This window comes from Pipistrellus kuhlii, unplaced genomic scaffold (assembly GCF_014108245.1).
Source record: "Pipistrellus kuhlii isolate mPipKuh1 unplaced genomic scaffold, mPipKuh1.p scaffold_m20_p_1, whole genome shotgun sequence".
NCBI classification, from domain to species: Eukaryota; Metazoa; Chordata; class Mammalia; order Chiroptera; family Vespertilionidae; genus Pipistrellus; species Pipistrellus kuhlii.
This window is the reverse complement of record NW_023425404.1, coordinates 50,809,071-50,826,181: the sequence shown is the minus strand read 5'-3', so window position 1 is coordinate 50,826,181 and position 17,111 is coordinate 50,809,071. Positions and strand designations below refer to the sequence as shown.

Sequence of the window (17,111 nt, the reverse complement as noted above, 5' to 3'; positions counted from 1 at the left end):
GTTCAGAGCCCACAGCCCTACAGTCCGCTCACCTCCTCACTTGATAAGGCCCTTAAAGAAATCACACTCAGAGGTATTTTTAAACATTGTATTATGGAAATTTCCTGTGGACTATAGTGAACTCCCATATACGCATATCCAGCTTCAGTAACCATCAACATTATGGGACTTACTTTGTTTTTGTTTTTTTGCTGGAGCCTGTAAAGCAATTCCAGGCATGTCATTCAGTCATTGTACAATTCAATGAGAGAGAATCATCGATCAGCTGCCCCCTGCACACCCCCTACTGGGGATGTGCCCGCAACCAAGGTACATGCCCTTGACCGGAATTGAACCCGGGACCTTTCAGTCCGCAGGCCGACGCTCTATCCACTGAGCCAAACCGGTCCCGGCTCCATTTGGTTTTTTAAAAAACTATTTCTAATGGAACAACATATTAAAAATAGTTCACCTTGTTTGGATTCTGATTTGAGTAAACCCAACCATAGAAAACATGTTTGGGATGTGAGGGCGATCTGGCTGCGACATCTGTCACCCCATTAATCGCCAGGGTTGGTTCGGCTGATCTGGCTGGCTAGGCGGGTGTCCCCCTCCTCCCTCACCGATCCATGTGCGTCCCTCCCGAAGCTGCGCGCTCAGTCAAAGAGGAGGACCTTCCCCCCAGAGGAGAGGACCGGTCTTCGGTCAAGGGTATACGAGTAGCTGCGCTCCCCTGCTAGAACCTCCAAACAAGCTCTCAAAAGACATGTTTGTTAGCGCAACCACAATGCCATTATCATACCCAATAAAATTAATTCTTTATTGTCTGATATCCAGTCCACATTGAAATTCCCCCAATTATCTATAAATGTTTTCTATGGTTGGGTTTACTCAAATCAGAATCCAAACAAGGTGAACTATTTTTAATATGTTGTTCCATTAGAAATAGTTTTTTAAAAAACCAAATGGAGCCGGGACCGGTTTGGCTCAGTGGATAGAGCGTCGGCCTGCGGACTGAAAGGTCCCGGGATCGATTCCGGGCAAGGGCATGTACCTTGGTTGCGGGCACATCCCCAGTAGGGGGTGTGCAGGGGGCAGCTGATCGATGATTCTCTCTCATCGATGTTTCTAACTCTCTATCTCTCTCTTCCTCTCTGTGAAAAATCAATAAAATATATATTTAAAAAACAAAAAAAACAAAAAAAAACAAATGGAATCAGATTGCCTTCTGCATGCCCACTAGAATAGGCAAATACACGCAGTCCCACCAGGAGTCAGCTGCTCATCCCCCGTGTCTTCTCCGAACAGGGCTCAGCATGAGGCAGCTAGCCCCCGAGCTTGCTGCAGGGAGTCTCAGTGAGGGGAGCCCTTGACTTTATCTTCTCTTTGGGCTTTAGGGACAGAGAATCATATTAACCAAAATCCTTGGTTCCTAACATATTCTTATGGGTACTTGACAGACCCTCATTTCTTCCTTCTTATACACACTCTCTCACTCTCACACACACTCACACACACACACACACTCATGCACGTCATAAAACCACTTCCTAGCACAAAAACTAGAACACTGACAGTAATTTCCATCTACCTATGTGGTCCTTCCCAGTCCTGCCCTTTTGCCTTCCACATCACAAAACGACCACTATCCTAAATTCCATGTTTTCTATCATATATATGCTTAGTTTAACACACACACACACACACACACACACACACACACACACACACACTAGAGGCCTGGTGCATGAAATTTGTGCACAGGGGAGGGGGGTTCCTCAGCCCAGCCTGTACCCTCTCTAATTTGGGATCCCTCGAGGAATGTCCCACTACCCATTCAGGGCAGTGGGACATCCCTCTCACAATCCAGGACTGCTGGCTCCCAACTGCTCTCCTGCCTGCCTTCCTGATTGCCCCTAACCACTTCTGCCTGCCCGCCTGATAACCCCCTAACCACTTCCATGCCAGCCTGATTGATGTCTAACTGCTCCACTGCCAGCCTGTTTGTCCCCAACTTCCCTCCTCTACTGGCCTGGTCACTGCTAACTGCCCTCCCTTGCAGGGTTGATTGCCTCCAACTGCCCTACCTTATAGGCCTGGTGCCTCCCAACTGCCCTCCCCTGCTGGCCATCTTGTGGTGCCATCTTGTGTCCACATGGGGGCAGGATCTTTGACCACATGGGGGCAGCTATCTTGACCTTTTGTGTTGGAGTGATGGTCAATCTGCATATTACTCTTTTATTAGATAGGATAGAGGCCTGGTGCATGGGTGGGGCCAGCTGGTTTGCCCTGAAGGGTGTCTGGATCAGGGTGGGGGTTCCCTTGGGGCATGGGGCGGTCTTGGCGAGGGGCTATGGTGGTTTGCAGGCCGGCCACGCCCCCTGGCAACACAAGCAGAGGCCTTGGTATCTAGAATTTATTTACCTTCTACAATTGAAACTTTGTGGCCTGCAGCAGAGCCAAGCTTTCCTGCTGAATCCATGGTGACAGCCTTTCTATTGGAGTTTATTCACCTTCTATAATTGAAACTTTGTAGTCTGGAGTGGAGGCCTGGGCCAGCCAGGGCAGGTAGAAAGCTTGGCTTCCTCCGTTGCCAGGGGCGACCCTAGCCTGCTCTCTTCAGCTCCATGGCTGCTGCCATTTTTCTTGGGATTTTTCTTCTATAATTGAAACTTTGTATCCTTGAGTGGAGGCCTGGGCAGGCCAGGGTGTGTGGAAAGCTTGGCTTCCTCTATTGCCAGGGAAACCCAAGCCTTCCTCCTGCTCTCTGTGGTGGCAACCATCTTGGTTGGGATTAATTTGTATATTCACTCTGATAGGCTGGTGGGTGTAGTGGAGTGATGGTTAATTTGCATATTACTCTTTTATTATGTAGATATTATATATATATATATATATATATATATATATATATATATGTATATGTGTATTCCCCCCAAAAGTATATACTTTTTTCTATGTAGTTATTTTATTTTATTTTATTATTTTTATAATTTTTTAAATAAATTTTTATTGTTCATATTATTACAAATGTTTCTTCCCCCCCCCATCCATTGCTCTCTACCAGGTTCCCAACCCACCCTCTGCCCTTTCCCCACCCCCAATTGTCCTCATCCATAGGTGCACAGTTTATGTTCAGTCTCTTCCCACATCCCCCTCTCCCCTTTCCCCCTAAGAATCGTCAGTTCACTCCCCTTCCATACCTCTGATTCTATTATATTCAACAGTTAATATTGTTCATCAGATTTTTTTTTTTAATTTCCTTGGTTTTTACAATAGATTCACTTGTTGATAGTTATGTATTTGTTGTTCATAATTTTTATCTTTATTTACTTTCTCTTCTGAAAGAACCCCCTTCAGCAGTTCATATAATTCTGGTTTGGTGGTGATGAACTCCTTTGGCATTTTTTTTTTATTAGTGAAGCTCTTTATCTGACCTTTGATTCTGAGTGATAGCTTTGCTGGATAGATTATCTTTGGCTGTAGGTTCTTACTATTCATCACCTTGAATATTTCTTGCCATTCCCGTCTGGCCTGCATGGTTTCTGTTGAGAAATCAGCTGACAATCGTATGGGTGCTCCTTTATAGGTAACTACCTGCTTTGCTCTTGCTGCTTTTAATATTCTCTCTTTGTCTTTTGCTCTTGGAATTTTAATAATGATGTGTCTCGGTGTGGTCCTCTTTGGATTCCTTTTGTTTGGAGTTCTGTGTGCTTCCTGGACTTGTAAGTCTAATTCTTTAACCAGGTGGGGGAAGTTTTCTGTCACTATTTCTTTCAGTATGTTTTCGATATCTTGCTCTCTCTCATCTTCTGGGACCCCCATAATTCTGATGTTGGTTTGCTTGAAGTTATCCCAGAGGTTTCTTAAATCATCTTCAACTTTCTGGATTCTCTTGACTTCTTGCTTCTGTGGAGGAGTATCTTCTGGCTCTTTATGTTCCAAATCTTTGACTTGATTCTTGCAATCTTCCATTTTGTTTTTAGGACTCTGTATAATATTTTTTAATTCAGACAATGTATTCTTTATTTCTTGTTGATCCCTTATTAGTTCTTGTTGATCCCTTATTAGTTCTTGTTGATCCCTTATTAGTTCTTGTTGATCCCTTTTCATCTCCTCATAGGTCTTATCGACCTTTTCTAGGAAATTCTTAAAAAACCTTATAAGCGTGGTTTTGAACTCTATATCCAGTCTCTTCTTTTCCTCCATTTCTTTTGTTTGTGATCTAATTCCTTGTCTTGGGATTTTCACAGCTTCCCTGAGTTGGTAGGGTGACTTTGTGTGCTAAGGTGTCCTATATGGTTCAGTGTGTCAGCCTCCCAGTTACCTGAGGTGGGCAGTCTTGGTGTAGCCCTTGGTGGGATGGGTGGGCAGTCTTGTTGTTAAGCCTTGCTTGTTGTTGGTATCACTGGGAAGTGTTGATCTCCAAGCCAATTGGCTATGAGGATCAGAAGTGTCTCAGCTAGGAGGGTTTCTGTATTCTGCTTGGATGGGCGGAGTCTCGGGGTGGCACAGACAAGCTTTGTTGAATCCCGCACAATTGGTTGTAGGCGCGCGCACCTCTTTGGTATAGGCGCAGACAAGCTTTAGATTCCGGTCTGCCCCTCCCTAGGAGAGTCCTATTGGCAGCGAACGAGGAAGCTAGCCACTGGAAGGGCCTCTATGCTCTGCTTAGATGGGGCGTAGTCTCGGGTGGTGCAGGCAAGCTTTATTCAGCCCCTCCCTATGAGGGCCTGGTTTCTGAGTCCCGCAATAATGGCCGCTGGCTTCACACACCTCCAAGAGATCTCTGCCCACTGCCTGACAGACTGGCCTCTGTCAGCGCAATAGGGTGGTTTTGTTTTCCTCCGGAACAAGAAAGCCAGCTGCGCATTAGCTGTCTGCCCTCTCTGCGCGCAGGGAGTAAGCCGGTAGCGAACTCAGCCCGCCCTCTCCATGCTCCGCAAGCCAGCCGGCAGCGAACTCTGCGGCCGCTTTTTCGCGCACACAGTTCTCCGTACCTTCACAGTTCCTGAGGTTCAGTGTGCCTTCTCTCTCCTTCCCAGATGGTAGAGCCTCCCTTCAGCCAGCCGTCCCGTGCTTCAGGGTGATGTTTCCCCCATTTTTCAGTTCTAAATTCAAACTTGTTGTGGTAGGCTGCATTCGGGTGTCTGCCCTATGCCGCCATCTTGGTTGTCTCTCCAGAGGTTTCTTACATTATCTTCAATTTTCTGGATTCTCTTGCCTTCTAGTTTCTGCGGAGGAGTGTCTTCTGGCTCTTTATGTTCCAAATCTTTGACTTGATTCTTGCGATCTTTCATTCTGTTTTTAGGACTCTGTATAATATTTTTTATTTCAGACAATGCATTCTTTATTTCTTGTTGATCCCTTATCATTTCTTGTTGATTCCTTATTAATTCTAGTTGATCCCTTTTCATATCCTCAGAGGTCTTATCGATCTTTTCTAGTAAATTCTTGAAAAACCTTATAGGCGTAGATTTGAACTCTATATCCAGTCGCTTTTTGTCCTCCATTTCTTTCGTTTGTGATCTATTTCGTCTCGGCATTTTCGCAGCTTCCCTGATGGGGCGGGGTTTCAGGGTGGAGCCTACAGCTTTGGCTTCCATCAGCCCCGCCCTATGCAGCTCCTGAGTCTCAGGGTACTTCAGTACTCGTTTCAAGCGCCTCTGAGAGAAAGGTGCCCTCGATTTTCACCTGCTACCAAACAGACTAGGCTCTTCCCCCAATGAGCCTGGTATTGGGGTTCAGTTCAGTTGGAGGTGGCATTCAGAGCAGTCTGGAGCCCCTGTCTCCTTCCTGCCAGGGCAATCCCGCAGCACAGCCAACCGTCCCTTCTCTGCACGCAATGTGCGCACCTCCAGGACCCCCTTTCGCCGCTCCCCCAGGGTTCCGCCTTACAGCCCAGCTCCCTCTGGATGAGCCTGGGTCCCCGGGGTCTGGCCCAGAACTGGGGTTCAGAGCAGTTGGAACTGGGGCCCAGCACAGTCGGAGCTTTTATCTCCTTCCCGCTAGGAAACGCCAGCCAGGCACTCAGCCGCCCTCCTCTCCGGCTCCGTCCTCTCCGCGCGCCGCGTGTCTCCGTACCTTAGGCTTTTCCAGCTCCTCCGCGCTTCCTTCTGGTTTTCTCCCTGCTTCTCCTTGTAGAATTTTCAGTCAGTCAACTTTCCTGTAGTTCTGGGTAATGTCCATTTTATATTTTAGTTGTATTTCATTGAAATTGTTGTGTGCAGCTGTGGCTAGGTGTTTACCTGTGCAGCTATCTTGGATTCTCCAGGAAAGACATTTTTCTATGTAGTTGTTTTAAAAACTATAAGAAAGGGTATAAGACTATGTAATCTTTTGAGATTTGTCTTTTTATTCAAAATATTACTGGGAGTCGTTTTGTTGTGTTGTGCAGCTGAGAGTGTTATTGTCCATCAAATCATTTTATTTGTCCCCATCTCTATCCATTCTATTCCTTCTTGTCTTTTTGGGGAGGGGCGGGTGGACAAAGTGCTGGGCGTATGGTATGGAGGGGGGTGAGGTTTTTATCCTGCATAGCCTGGTGTTTCTGCCCCAGGTACAACGTTGTCTTCAAGTACTTACTGAGCGTGCGCCGGGTGCAGGCGGAGCTGCAGCACTGCTGGGCCCTGCAGATGCAGCGCAAGCACCTCAAATCCAACCAGACGGACGCCGTCAAGTGGCGCCTGAGGAATCACATGGCGTTCCTGGTGGATAACCTTCAGTACTACCTCCAGGTCTGCACTGACGGGGGAGTGGAAGGAAGGGGTGCAAAGCGAAGTCCAGGACGTTGGCAGGAGTTTTGTGAAACACGGGGGTTTGAGAAAATTTACAGTTTTATCAATAGGCATGTTTCTTGGGGGCGTTTTTGAGGAAAGTGAAAATAAATGAAGGAAAAAGGGGGGTTAGGATCCTTATCAACAGTGCAGTAGTTATTGTTGCCCTGGCCCTTATCTTTAGTTTGCTGTGACTTCTGGAATCCTGAAAGACATAACCAAGTCAGTCAGTGGAGGGGATGTGGCAGGAGGGGCTTGGGCTGGGGCAGGCGGTCGATGGGAATCTGCCAAGACTGGAGGCTGAAGAATTAAGCAAATAACTTTCCACAAGGCTAGTCTCTCAGGGTGTCTCTGGTCAGCCTCAGAGTGGCTTAGATGGAGAACGATGAGGGTGGGAAAGAACTTGTGTGTCTTAACATCCTTGAGTGCGCAGAATATGCAAGCTGCTATGTTATTTGTGTAACTGTCTGCCAGGTAGATGTGCTGGAGTCTCAGTTCTCACAGCTACTTCATCAAATCAATTCTACCCGAGACTTCGAAAGCATCCGATTGGCTCATGACCACTTCCTGAGCAATTTGCTGGCCCAGTCCTTCATCTTGTTGAAACCTGTAAGTAGGTCTGATTAGTTTTCTCAGATTGCTTCTAGCTTGACTGTTTCCTTAGCCACTTTGAGTTGCCAAGTTATGAAATTATCATTATTTATTTACCCTCCATTTTTAACAACTTATAAAGCGAAACGAAATGGAATGTTAAAAGGGAACTTAAATGTCTTTGCATCTCTGAAATATATCAGAGGATGTGGTGAGCAGCTATATATAGATGACAAAATATGGGTTTAACCCTCAGAAGGAAGAATTTCAAGAAATTAAAAAAAAAAAACACTTTCTGACACCACAGAAAGACCAACGAAAAGCATATAAAATTTACTTTTCTAGTATTGACTTCTTTTTAGAGAGGGGGAGAAGGAGAGAGAGAGAGAGGTGGAACACTGATTTGTTGTCCCACTTATTTATGCATTCCCTGGCTGATTCTTGACCAGGGCTTGAACCTGCAACCTTGGTATGTCAGGACGATGCTCTAACCAACTGAGCCACTGGGCCAAGGCTAGAAAGTTGTTTTCACAGTCAACTGGAGCAGTGAGTGTATATATGTACATACACATACATATGTATATGTATGTCTCCTTCAAGGTAGTTATTCTCAACTTTGGATCCACATGGAATCATCTGGGAGCTTGGAAAAGTGAGGGCCCAGAGCACTTACATTGGAGTCCCTGGAGTGGGACCCCGGTTCCAGTATTTATTTTTAAAATACATTTTTCTTGATTTCAGAGAGGAAGGGAGAGAGAGAGAGAGAAACATCAGTGATGAGAATCAGTGGTGGGCTGCTTCCTGCACGCCCTCCCCCGCCGCCCACCTCCCCCACCCCCCTTCCGAGGATTGAGTCTACAACCAGGGCATGTGCCCCGACTGGGAATCAAAGTGTGATCGCCTGGTTCATAGGTCGACGCTCAACCACTGAGCCACGCTGGACAGGCAGTACAAATATTTTTCTAAAGCTCACAAGCTGATTCTAATTCCAGGATAAAAAAGATAAAAAATAATAAAAAAAAGATTGCGACGACCCTTTGTAGGTTATCCTGTAAGGGTTACCCTTTATCTCTGACGTGAGCTAAGGGTCACTCCCCCGCTACGCCACAGCACAAGCACTGCACACTTCTGTGTCTGGTTTGGGATTGCTTTTGCACACTAAGGGGAGAGAGTCATATAAGTACCACTCCAAAGGGTCCTGTGAATGGAAAGCCACCAAGAACCACGGTGACAGGAATACTGTCTTTGTGCGGCACGAGTGCATCCTCAGGGAAAAGCAGTCTCAGAGCAGGTAGTCATCACTAAATATTTATTGAGTGCTTCCTGTATGCAAGGCACTGGGGATACAGAGGTATAAGTCATGGCTCTGCCCGGAAGGAGCTCACAATCTAGTTGGAGGAACAGGACACACACACACACACATACACAGAGCAGTAACAACATTGTGGGCTGAACAAACACGAACTGCATAATACAGGAAGATAGAGGAGAGAACTGGGTCACTAAAGGCTACCGGGGCAGGAAGCGCTCCACTGGGGAGGGGCCTGGGAGGAGGAGTGTGTCCCAGCACAGGGAGCAACACGGAAAGTACAGCTCCAGGCGGAGCGCGGCGGTCCATGGGGCGTGCCCGGAGGGTCTGGCTGGCTGGCGGGAGGTTCTGAGCAGGGGACTCGGACAACACGAGCGCCTCTGCCAGGAGGGGGCTTGTTTTGCACGTGTTGCGTTTGGAGGAGTTGGCAGGACTTGCACACGCCAAGGTCAGATGTGGGAGCGTGAGAAGTTAGTTCTTAGATTTTCCAAAATTTTCAATGTTACAGATCTTTCCCCTGATGCCACCTTGTTTGCTGTGTAGGTGTTCCACTGCCTGAATGAAATTCTAGATCTCTGCCACAGCTTCTGCTCGCTGGTCAGTCAGAACCTGGGCCCGCTGGATGAGCGTGGGGCCGCCCAGCTCCGCATCCTGGTGAAGGTGAGTGGCCTGGCCGAAGGCGAGGCGGCTTTGCCACTGGGGAACCATCTTTCCTCTGAGGCAATAAAGCATCCCCCCCACACACGCACAGAAATAGACAAGATACAGATACACAAATTTAAAGCGTTACTGGTGGATTTTGAAGCAGATAGTTTTGTGCCGCCTCGGCATTCAAAAACAGTTCAGCCCTGGAGAGTGTATTCAGGCCACCGATACGCATCGGCTTTGCTCTCCCTCTCCTGGCCCAGCTCCTCACTTCCTAACCTGACCCTCTGCCTCACTGAGATCATACTCATCTCCCGTAACAAAAACGCACCGGCTCTCCACAACCCAGGACATGACACATGTTAATTTGAAGCTGGCTACTCGATTCCTGCTGAGAATGAGAGGCTTCCACAGGAAGGCCTGCGTGCTGTGGACTCGGCATAAGAAGCCATTTCAGGAGCTAAGAGAAAGGGGATGTGGGAAGGCCGGGTGGTGCTGGAGGATTCTGAGCTTTGTCCAAGGAGCAGCCCGTCCCCTCTCCACATGGAGTTGGTGGGTCCAGAGGAATGGCAGCCTGAGTCCCTCTCTCTGCAGGGCTTTAGCCGCCAGTCTTCACTCCTGTTCAAGATCCTCTCCAGTGTCCGCAATCATCAGATCAACTCGGATTTGGCTCAACTACTGTTACGACTAGATTATAACAAATATTACACCCAGGCTGGAGGAACTCTGGGCAGGTAGGACCCACCCCTGGGGAGCTCAGTGACTGTGTATGTGGCTTTTATAAAACAAGTTGTAGAATTCCAAAGCTGGAAGCAGGCTCTAGCCATTGCCTAACTAACCTGGGGTGGGGACGTCTGGCCTGGGGGCCATATAAGGCCCACACGATCATTGGGTCTGGCCCTGCCAAGGCAGTAGAAGTGAGATAAGTGTTTGGCCAAAGATAGCAGGCTAATTTTTAAGCTGACAATTTTGTATGGCTTGCGATAATATAAATATCCAAATGGCCCTTGGCAGAAAAAAGGCTCCCCATCCCTGATTCTAATCCAAATATCTTCATTTTATAAGCAAGGAAACTAAGGCTCAGAGAGATAGAGGGCTGTGTCTGATCATCTTTAATAATTTTAATGGGTATTTCCCAGAGAGAGTCATCACCATAGTAAATGACTGCACTCCTAGGCTGAGATGGGTTAAGTTCTTGGCTGGGTTGTGTATTGCCAAGCTGGAAAACAGCATGGATTCAGTTCCAGTTCTGGCATTAACTAGCCGTGCAGCTTCCATGTCTTTGCGAGCAGAGAATTGCCCCTGCTAACTCTAAACTTCTTAAGTCTAATACTGAGATGCAGTGGTTGTTGGCCTCACTCAGGTCTGCCCCATTTTAAAAAGCACTTTATTCTCCTCCTATCTCTGAAATGTCAAACACATTTTCCTAAGCAATTTTAGCAGGAGTCATAGAAACTGTGAGTTTTCAGATGATATTATCTAAATCACAAGTTGCCTTGATTCATATTTCTGTGAAGAAAATCTTAGCAAAGCATGTTTGATGAGGTGTGTTTTTTTCTTTCTCCTTTTTTTCTAGTTTCGGGATGTGAACATTTCTATTTCACAAACTAAAATAACAAATCTATCCCCATTGCGTTCCGCCTTTAACAGAAGAAAACCAATATTCCATTCTCTAGCCACTCACCAAACACCTGCAAACTAGTGAGATGGCTCCACCTTTCACCCTAGAAGCGATTACAGAACATTCATGGGTACAGATCCTTCCCTTGTCCCCATGTGGAAGGTCTGCCCCCCTTTAGGGGAGTTCTGAACTGGCCCACCAAGGAGGACATGTGGCATCAACTCTGCTGACCATGCAAGATCCATTCTATTGAGGACACCTGTCAGATAAGTTCACTTATTGAGCACCTACTATGAGCCTAGGTACTGTTCAAGCTGCAAGAAATACAAGCAGTAATCACAGATGAGAAAGTGAAATATTTTGTGGTCAGTGTGAAAAAGAGGTTATATTATAAATAGGTCAGCTGCTGGATGTTACCACTGAGCAAGGAAGGCACCAGGGAAGCTAGGCTTCCCCTCCCCCCCAGATCCTTTTTCCGCCTTCAGAAATAGACATCGAGAATGTTCCATCCTTAAGGATTTTCAAAACTGAATCTGAAGAATTTTACCAATAACTTCCAATTATTTCAAACTGGTAAAAGGACAAATCTAGCTATTGACAATGTATTTAAAGCATTGTTTAACAAAGAAAAAAGTTTCTTAAAAGAAATGAGGTCAAATTGTTAGATTGCACATACTGAAAATTAGAATTATCCCATTTTAGGGCCCCAACCATCACTAGTAACCACTAATATTTATATCAGCGTGAATGAAAATGAATATTAATCGAATAATTTCCTTTAAACAAAAAAGAATTCAATATTCTGGCTTCAGTTTGTGGCCACTCAATCTGGTCCTCATATCTTCATCTACCACATACTGTACCACCCTTACTCCCTGCAGTCAGCTAAAGGTGACCTCTTCCACTGCTGCCCCCGAGCAGGGCTAACCACCATCGCCTGCGCCCGTTTTTATAAATAAAGCTTTACTGTTACCCAGCCACTCTTCATTCATTTACCCAGCGTCTGTGGTTGTTTTCATGCCGTCATGGCAAAGGTGAGTAACTGTGATACACGAAATGGCCCACAAAACCTAAAATGTTTACTATTTGGCAGAAAAAATACTTTTGCCCCGTTTTACAGATCGAAGGTATCAACAGGGATGATGCTACGGGCAGGGAAGGAACAACTTCCAGCATCTGTGAGGAGAGTAATGAAGTTAGTGCCTGTGACTAGTACCTGTAGTGTTTCCAGGTGCTGTCACTGTTTCGTGTTTATCCCTATAGAAAGCCACTGCTTGTTCACAGCAACTGGTCCTCTTGCCTGTTAGCTCTGAGGACACAGAACCCACAGGTCAGTGTAATGATTTCCACTCTATGAAGACAGGTTTTTAACTGCCAGGAAACTCGGACTATGCTAATTTCACTCGACTTTTGGCACAGCTATTAACCTGGGCCTATGGTAAAATTTATTTTTTTAGATATATTGAATTTTAGATATCCAGGATTACCTTTTGACAGTGAGGCCACAGAACACTTTAAAAGTCACTCCTTGCTATTCTCCTTGCCTGGCTGTCCTCCTACCATGAACAAGCCTATTGAAAACCACAGAGAAGGTACCATTTGTCTTACTGCTGCTTCTGAGATTTAGCTCAAAGAAGTGGATGAAGAAATCCCAGTTACTACAACCAAAGAGATTCAACATTTATTTTATCATAAAAGTCCAGCAAATAAAACTATATACAAGATCCATGCAAAGAGTCCAATTACACACAAGACACATTTAAAACCTTGTTAAAACACAGTCTCCACAACAGCAAGGAATAAAACCGATAAGACCAAGTATCCTTAGTGAGAAACATAATCGTGTTGGTATTTTGGATGCTGCTTGAATCCAATTTTCTCCCCAACAATGAGGCACTGGATCACCCACTCCTGTGACACCACCGGCAGCTGCAATGCTTCCGCACACTTCAACACCGAGGCCGGGCATGAGGGGTCCGTCACCACCACGTCAAACACCCCTAAAGCAATATCTGCAGGAAGCAGGGAAGGCGAACAAGGAAAGGAGACTCGATTTAACCCTCCATTAAAAAGCCAGATGTGCCTTCTAGCCAGCACATCCCACTCTGCCCAAGCTAAACCCTTTATGTCAAACAGCGTGCTACTGATCACCACCCCCAAACGCGGACCTTACAGAAATGTTTAGCAAATGAATCACCGGACACCAAACAGCCCAGTGCTTCACTCATGTTGGCTCTCACCTTGAAGGCGGTACTTTTCCTCTCTCAGATTAACCCTTTCCGTGTTTGTCATCAGGACTGAGACAGACCACGGGCTAACTGCTCTGGGCCTAAGGACACCCCTGGAGCAGTAACCCCACACATTCTTTCCCGGTACCTTTGTTGTGGGCACTTGAATGGTGCTGCTTCACAGAGGCTGCCCCCCCGGTCATGAGGATCTCAGACCAGAGCTCCAGGAAGTTCTGCTGTTGGTCTGAAACCAGGAGGACCTTCAGGTTCTGGAAAGGGTTTTCCCGGGGTTGCCTATGAAGGAGGCAGAGACACGGCACCTTGGAACTGGAAGGAACCTTCGCATGACAGACAGTATCAACAGCAGCCCTTCTACAAAGAGACTGAGGCACATCTAGATGCTTTGGAAACCCCTGCGTTTGGGCACCACACTCCTGCCCTCTCTGTGAACGATGTGTATTCTCTGGGACTGTGGTCTTCTAATCCACCCCTTCCATTTCCATGGCTGTCCTGGGCCCAAGAATAAGCCAAACCATACTCCTAAGCCTACTTCTTTTCTTTCTACTTCTTTTCTTTCTTTCTTTTTTCTTTTAATTTTATTGATTTCAGAAAGGAAGGGAGGAGAGAGAGAGAAACATCAATGATGAAACAAAGTCATTAATTGGCTGCCTCCTGCACTCCCCCTACTGGGGAACGAGCCCGCAACCTGGGCATGTGCCCTGGGCCAGAATCAAACCCAGGACCCTTCAGTTTGCAGGCCAATGCTCTATCCTCTGAGCCAAACTAGCTAAGACCTAAGCCTACATTTTTAAATGCCTTACTTAAAACTTAGTCCCCTAACCTTATAGGTTGAGAATATTGAACTGATATGAAAATGCTCGCACATTTTCTTTTTTTTCTTTTTTTTTAATTTCTTTTTTATTTTATTTTTAAAATATATTTTATTGATTTTTTACAGAGAGGAAGGGAGAGAGATAGAGAGCTAGAAACGTCGATGAGAGAGAAACATCGACCAGCTGCCTCTTGCACACCCCCTACCGGGGATGTGCCCACAACCAATGTACATGCCCTTGACCAGAATCGAACCTGAGACCCTTCAGTCTGCAGACCGATGCCCTACCACTGAGCCAAACTGGTTTCGGCTGCTCGCACATTTTCAAAAGGTCCCTAACTACTATACCCTAAGGAAGTAAACTAGGTGAACTGCTTAAGTAATCTCAAACATATTCAAAGTCTGTAACTTATCATGTGATCATTCCAGTTTCTAGAAATATTTACTCTCTAGATTCTTGTCCTCCCAAAGCTGTTGTCTTCCTTCCCACATTCTTGGTGGACCCTTAAATACTCACCAATCCAGAATTTTCTGCTCCTCAAGGCTGTACCCAGCTGGCAGCAGATAATTGCGGTAATTCTGGAGCTGGTTGGCATGGCAACTATCATGGACCCAGACATGAGACACACAAGGAATCCCACTGGCAAGGCACAGGAAGTACTTCCGGGTTCGACAATGCTGATCCGCTATTAGGAGACACTGGTAAGCCGTGTTACACTGGAAGAAAAGGAGCAGAACTGATGGGTCTGGAGATGTCTGTGCAACGCCCCCCAACAGTCCATGTCACGGAGAACAGATCCAAACACCCAGACACAGCTGCCCTTGAACAACAAGGGTACAGATTTGTTCAATTGACCCACGCAGTTCAAACCTGTGCTGTTGGGAATCCAGGGGGAGGCCTCACCTAGTTACACGTAGGTTTTCCACTGTGTGGCAGGTCAGCCCCCTGTATCCCTTATTGTTCAAGAATCCAAATTATGACTGAGCCTGTCCTCCTGCCCAAGGCCTCCTCACTGAAAGGCCAAGTGGCTCTCCTCGCCTCCTGCAGCTTTCTGGGGGCCTAAATCCTGAAGGACAACCGAACTCCGTGCATCCAGCATTTTAGGCAAAGAGTCAAACATTGTAACAAGGATTTCTATTAAACACAATTTTAATCTGCTTTGTCCCAGCAGATTAACCCAAGACACCAACTTCTCTTCCTTGTGCACAGTAAAAACTCTATTTCATACAACCACCTTTGGCCGTTCCCCGTTCCTGAAATCTCCGGCTACTTCCCTCTGGGGCCTCTCTCAGCACAGCGGTGGCCCCATCACTGCGCCCGGAAGCTTCACAAAGAAACTCCTCACCTGGGCTTCATTGAAGTCTTCAAGAATATAGCCAGCTCCGGCTCGAAGCTGGGATTCTGTGTACTGCTTGTTGAAAGGAGGGATTTCTAAAAATTCTATATAAAAAAAGAAAGACAATCAAGATAACAATTACTAGTAGTTGGTTTATTTGCTACTTTATGCCTGCTTCTTACTGCCCCCTCTGCCTCCCCAGCTATGTCCAGACACTAGATCCCAAAGACAGCTCAAGGGTTTCCCCGTGGCTCAGAAAGATCTGTCCTGAGGCCCACAAAGTGCTGCCAAGGGACAGCAGAAGGGGCAGGGAAGATGAGAACGGAGGTAGGTCCCAGGCCTACAAACATCAAGCATTTCTGGACTAAGACTGAGTCATCAGACTGCTCGTGGGGGATGGACGCAATCACTTCCCACAGTGATCGATTCCGGTGTGAGGAACTTTACCCTCAGGAAGCTCTTCCTCATGTCCACCCCATGTCTCCTTCAAACTAAGCCCACTGCCTCTAATTCTGCCTTTTGTGGAGAGTAAGTGACTAGCACTTTTCAAATTCTCCCCTCAGCTGCTTTTTTACCCCTTGTACACTAAAACACTGATAAACCAGAATGCTCAAACTGGGGTTTTTAAAATTTAACAGATTAAGTGAAGATTAGCTGAAAATCCTGTTCAACGTTTTTTTTTTTTTTTTTAAAAAACTATCTACCTTTGATGATCTTGAAGTACCTCAGGACACTGAACATCAGTGTCTGCTCTACAGTCTTGAGGGTGAAGAAGGAGTTATGAGAGATGAGGCTGAAGCTGTAATGACCCTAGGCGATTAGAAATCGCTTCTTTTGACCCAATATCTAATTTGAGCTTGTTTTCTTGTCATCTGCTCCTCTCATATATAAATAACACATTAAAAAAAAAAAAAAAAGCAAGACATTAGAAATTTTAGTTAATTAGGGGTTCTGTGAAATTAAGTGCCAACATATCACAAATAAAAACCCAACCAAATGCAGAAAGTTCAATGCCAGGACCTTCCCCATCCCCAGCAGACCCTGCAGCGACAGCTCCCCGCCCTCCGGTGCCGCCTGCCTGCCAGAGCTCCCCCGGCAATGCTACCGCCTCAAGCTCCGGCCTCTGCACCTTGCGTAGGTCTGACTGGCCAGCCTGTTCACTTTTATTGCTCTGTTCTTGATTCAGCACTCTCCACATTTTTCTCAAAACAAAAGCAAACTGGATGTTCCAAAAGGAGGACTTCTCCGTTTTGTCACCGTATCCTTTGCCCCATCTGAATGTATCATGTCACAGTTTTCAGTGCCAACCACTCCAGTGCTGAGTCCCTGCCGAGGTCCTTTACTTTTCTCAAGACAATGTCTTATGTCTGCTTACTCCGGCACTGTTTCTAGCCTTAACCTATTTAATTACCACTTGTATTTCCTTGCATTTGTGTGATCAAATATTACCTAGGACTAGGCAGTCCATTTTTCTGTTTCTGAATGCGTTTGGATTTAAGTGACCCTAACAAACCAGAGGCTAAAATGAATAGGTTTTTAATCCCCTCATTTAAATCAAGGACAAGGATACTAAATAAAACCAACTCCAGAGTCACTCCCTGTGGCTGATGGGTCCCCAATGGTATGCCACCTACCAAGACAGGGTTCAATGTTCTTAAATATTTAATAAATGTCTCAAGTTAAATTCAAATGTTTTACTGAGCTCCTGGCATCAAAGAGATTCCCATTTATCTGCAAAACATATCACATAGTTTCTTAAAAACTACACAGGGTTGTTTTAGTGCAAGTGTCTC

The 17,111-nt window shown here is 46.1% G+C and overlaps 2 protein-coding genes and 1 long non-coding RNA gene across 11 annotated transcripts in view; 2 read left to right on the top strand and 1 right to left on the bottom strand.

Annotated features, from left to right (window-relative positions):
* TUBGCP4 (tubulin gamma complex associated protein 4) overlaps positions 1-11,900 on the top strand; it is a 32,859-nt gene extending 20,959 nt beyond the window's left edge. For all 3 annotated transcript variants that reach the window (XM_036444323.2, XM_036444316.2, XM_036444308.2), the window contains 5 exons: positions 6,539-6,716; positions 7,230-7,364; positions 9,199-9,315; positions 9,895-10,034; positions 10,877-11,900. In XM_036444323.2, the coding sequence (XP_036300216.1) occupies positions 6,539-6,716; positions 7,230-7,364; positions 9,199-9,315; positions 9,895-10,034; positions 10,877-10,889 (583 nt within the window). In that variant the 3' untranslated portion in view covers positions 10,890-11,900. The remainder of the gene's footprint in view (positions 1-6,538; positions 6,717-7,229; positions 7,365-9,198; positions 9,316-9,894; positions 10,035-10,876) is intronic.
* A 676-nt stretch (positions 11,901-12,576) lies between these two features.
* The window catches only part of TP53BP1 (tumor protein p53 binding protein 1), a 97,994-nt gene continuing 93,459 nt past the window's right edge, over positions 12,577-17,111 (bottom strand). For all 7 annotated transcript variants that reach the window (XM_045583255.1, XM_045583253.1, XM_045583239.1 and 4 more), the window contains 4 exons: positions 15,328-15,422; positions 14,499-14,698; positions 13,298-13,443; positions 12,577-12,933 (listed from right to left, as the gene is read on the bottom strand). In XM_045583255.1, coding sequence (XP_045439211.1) covers positions 12,746-12,933; positions 13,298-13,443; positions 14,499-14,698; positions 15,328-15,422 — 629 coding nt within the window. In that variant the 3' untranslated portion in view covers positions 12,577-12,745. The remainder of the gene's footprint in view (positions 12,934-13,297; positions 13,444-14,498; positions 14,699-15,327; positions 15,423-17,111) is intronic.
* On the top strand, positions 14,544-15,444 carry LOC118722669. The gene is made up of 2 exons (XR_004989086.1): positions 14,544-14,683; positions 15,154-15,444. It is a non-coding gene; the product is annotated as an uncharacterized LOC118722669 (long non-coding RNA).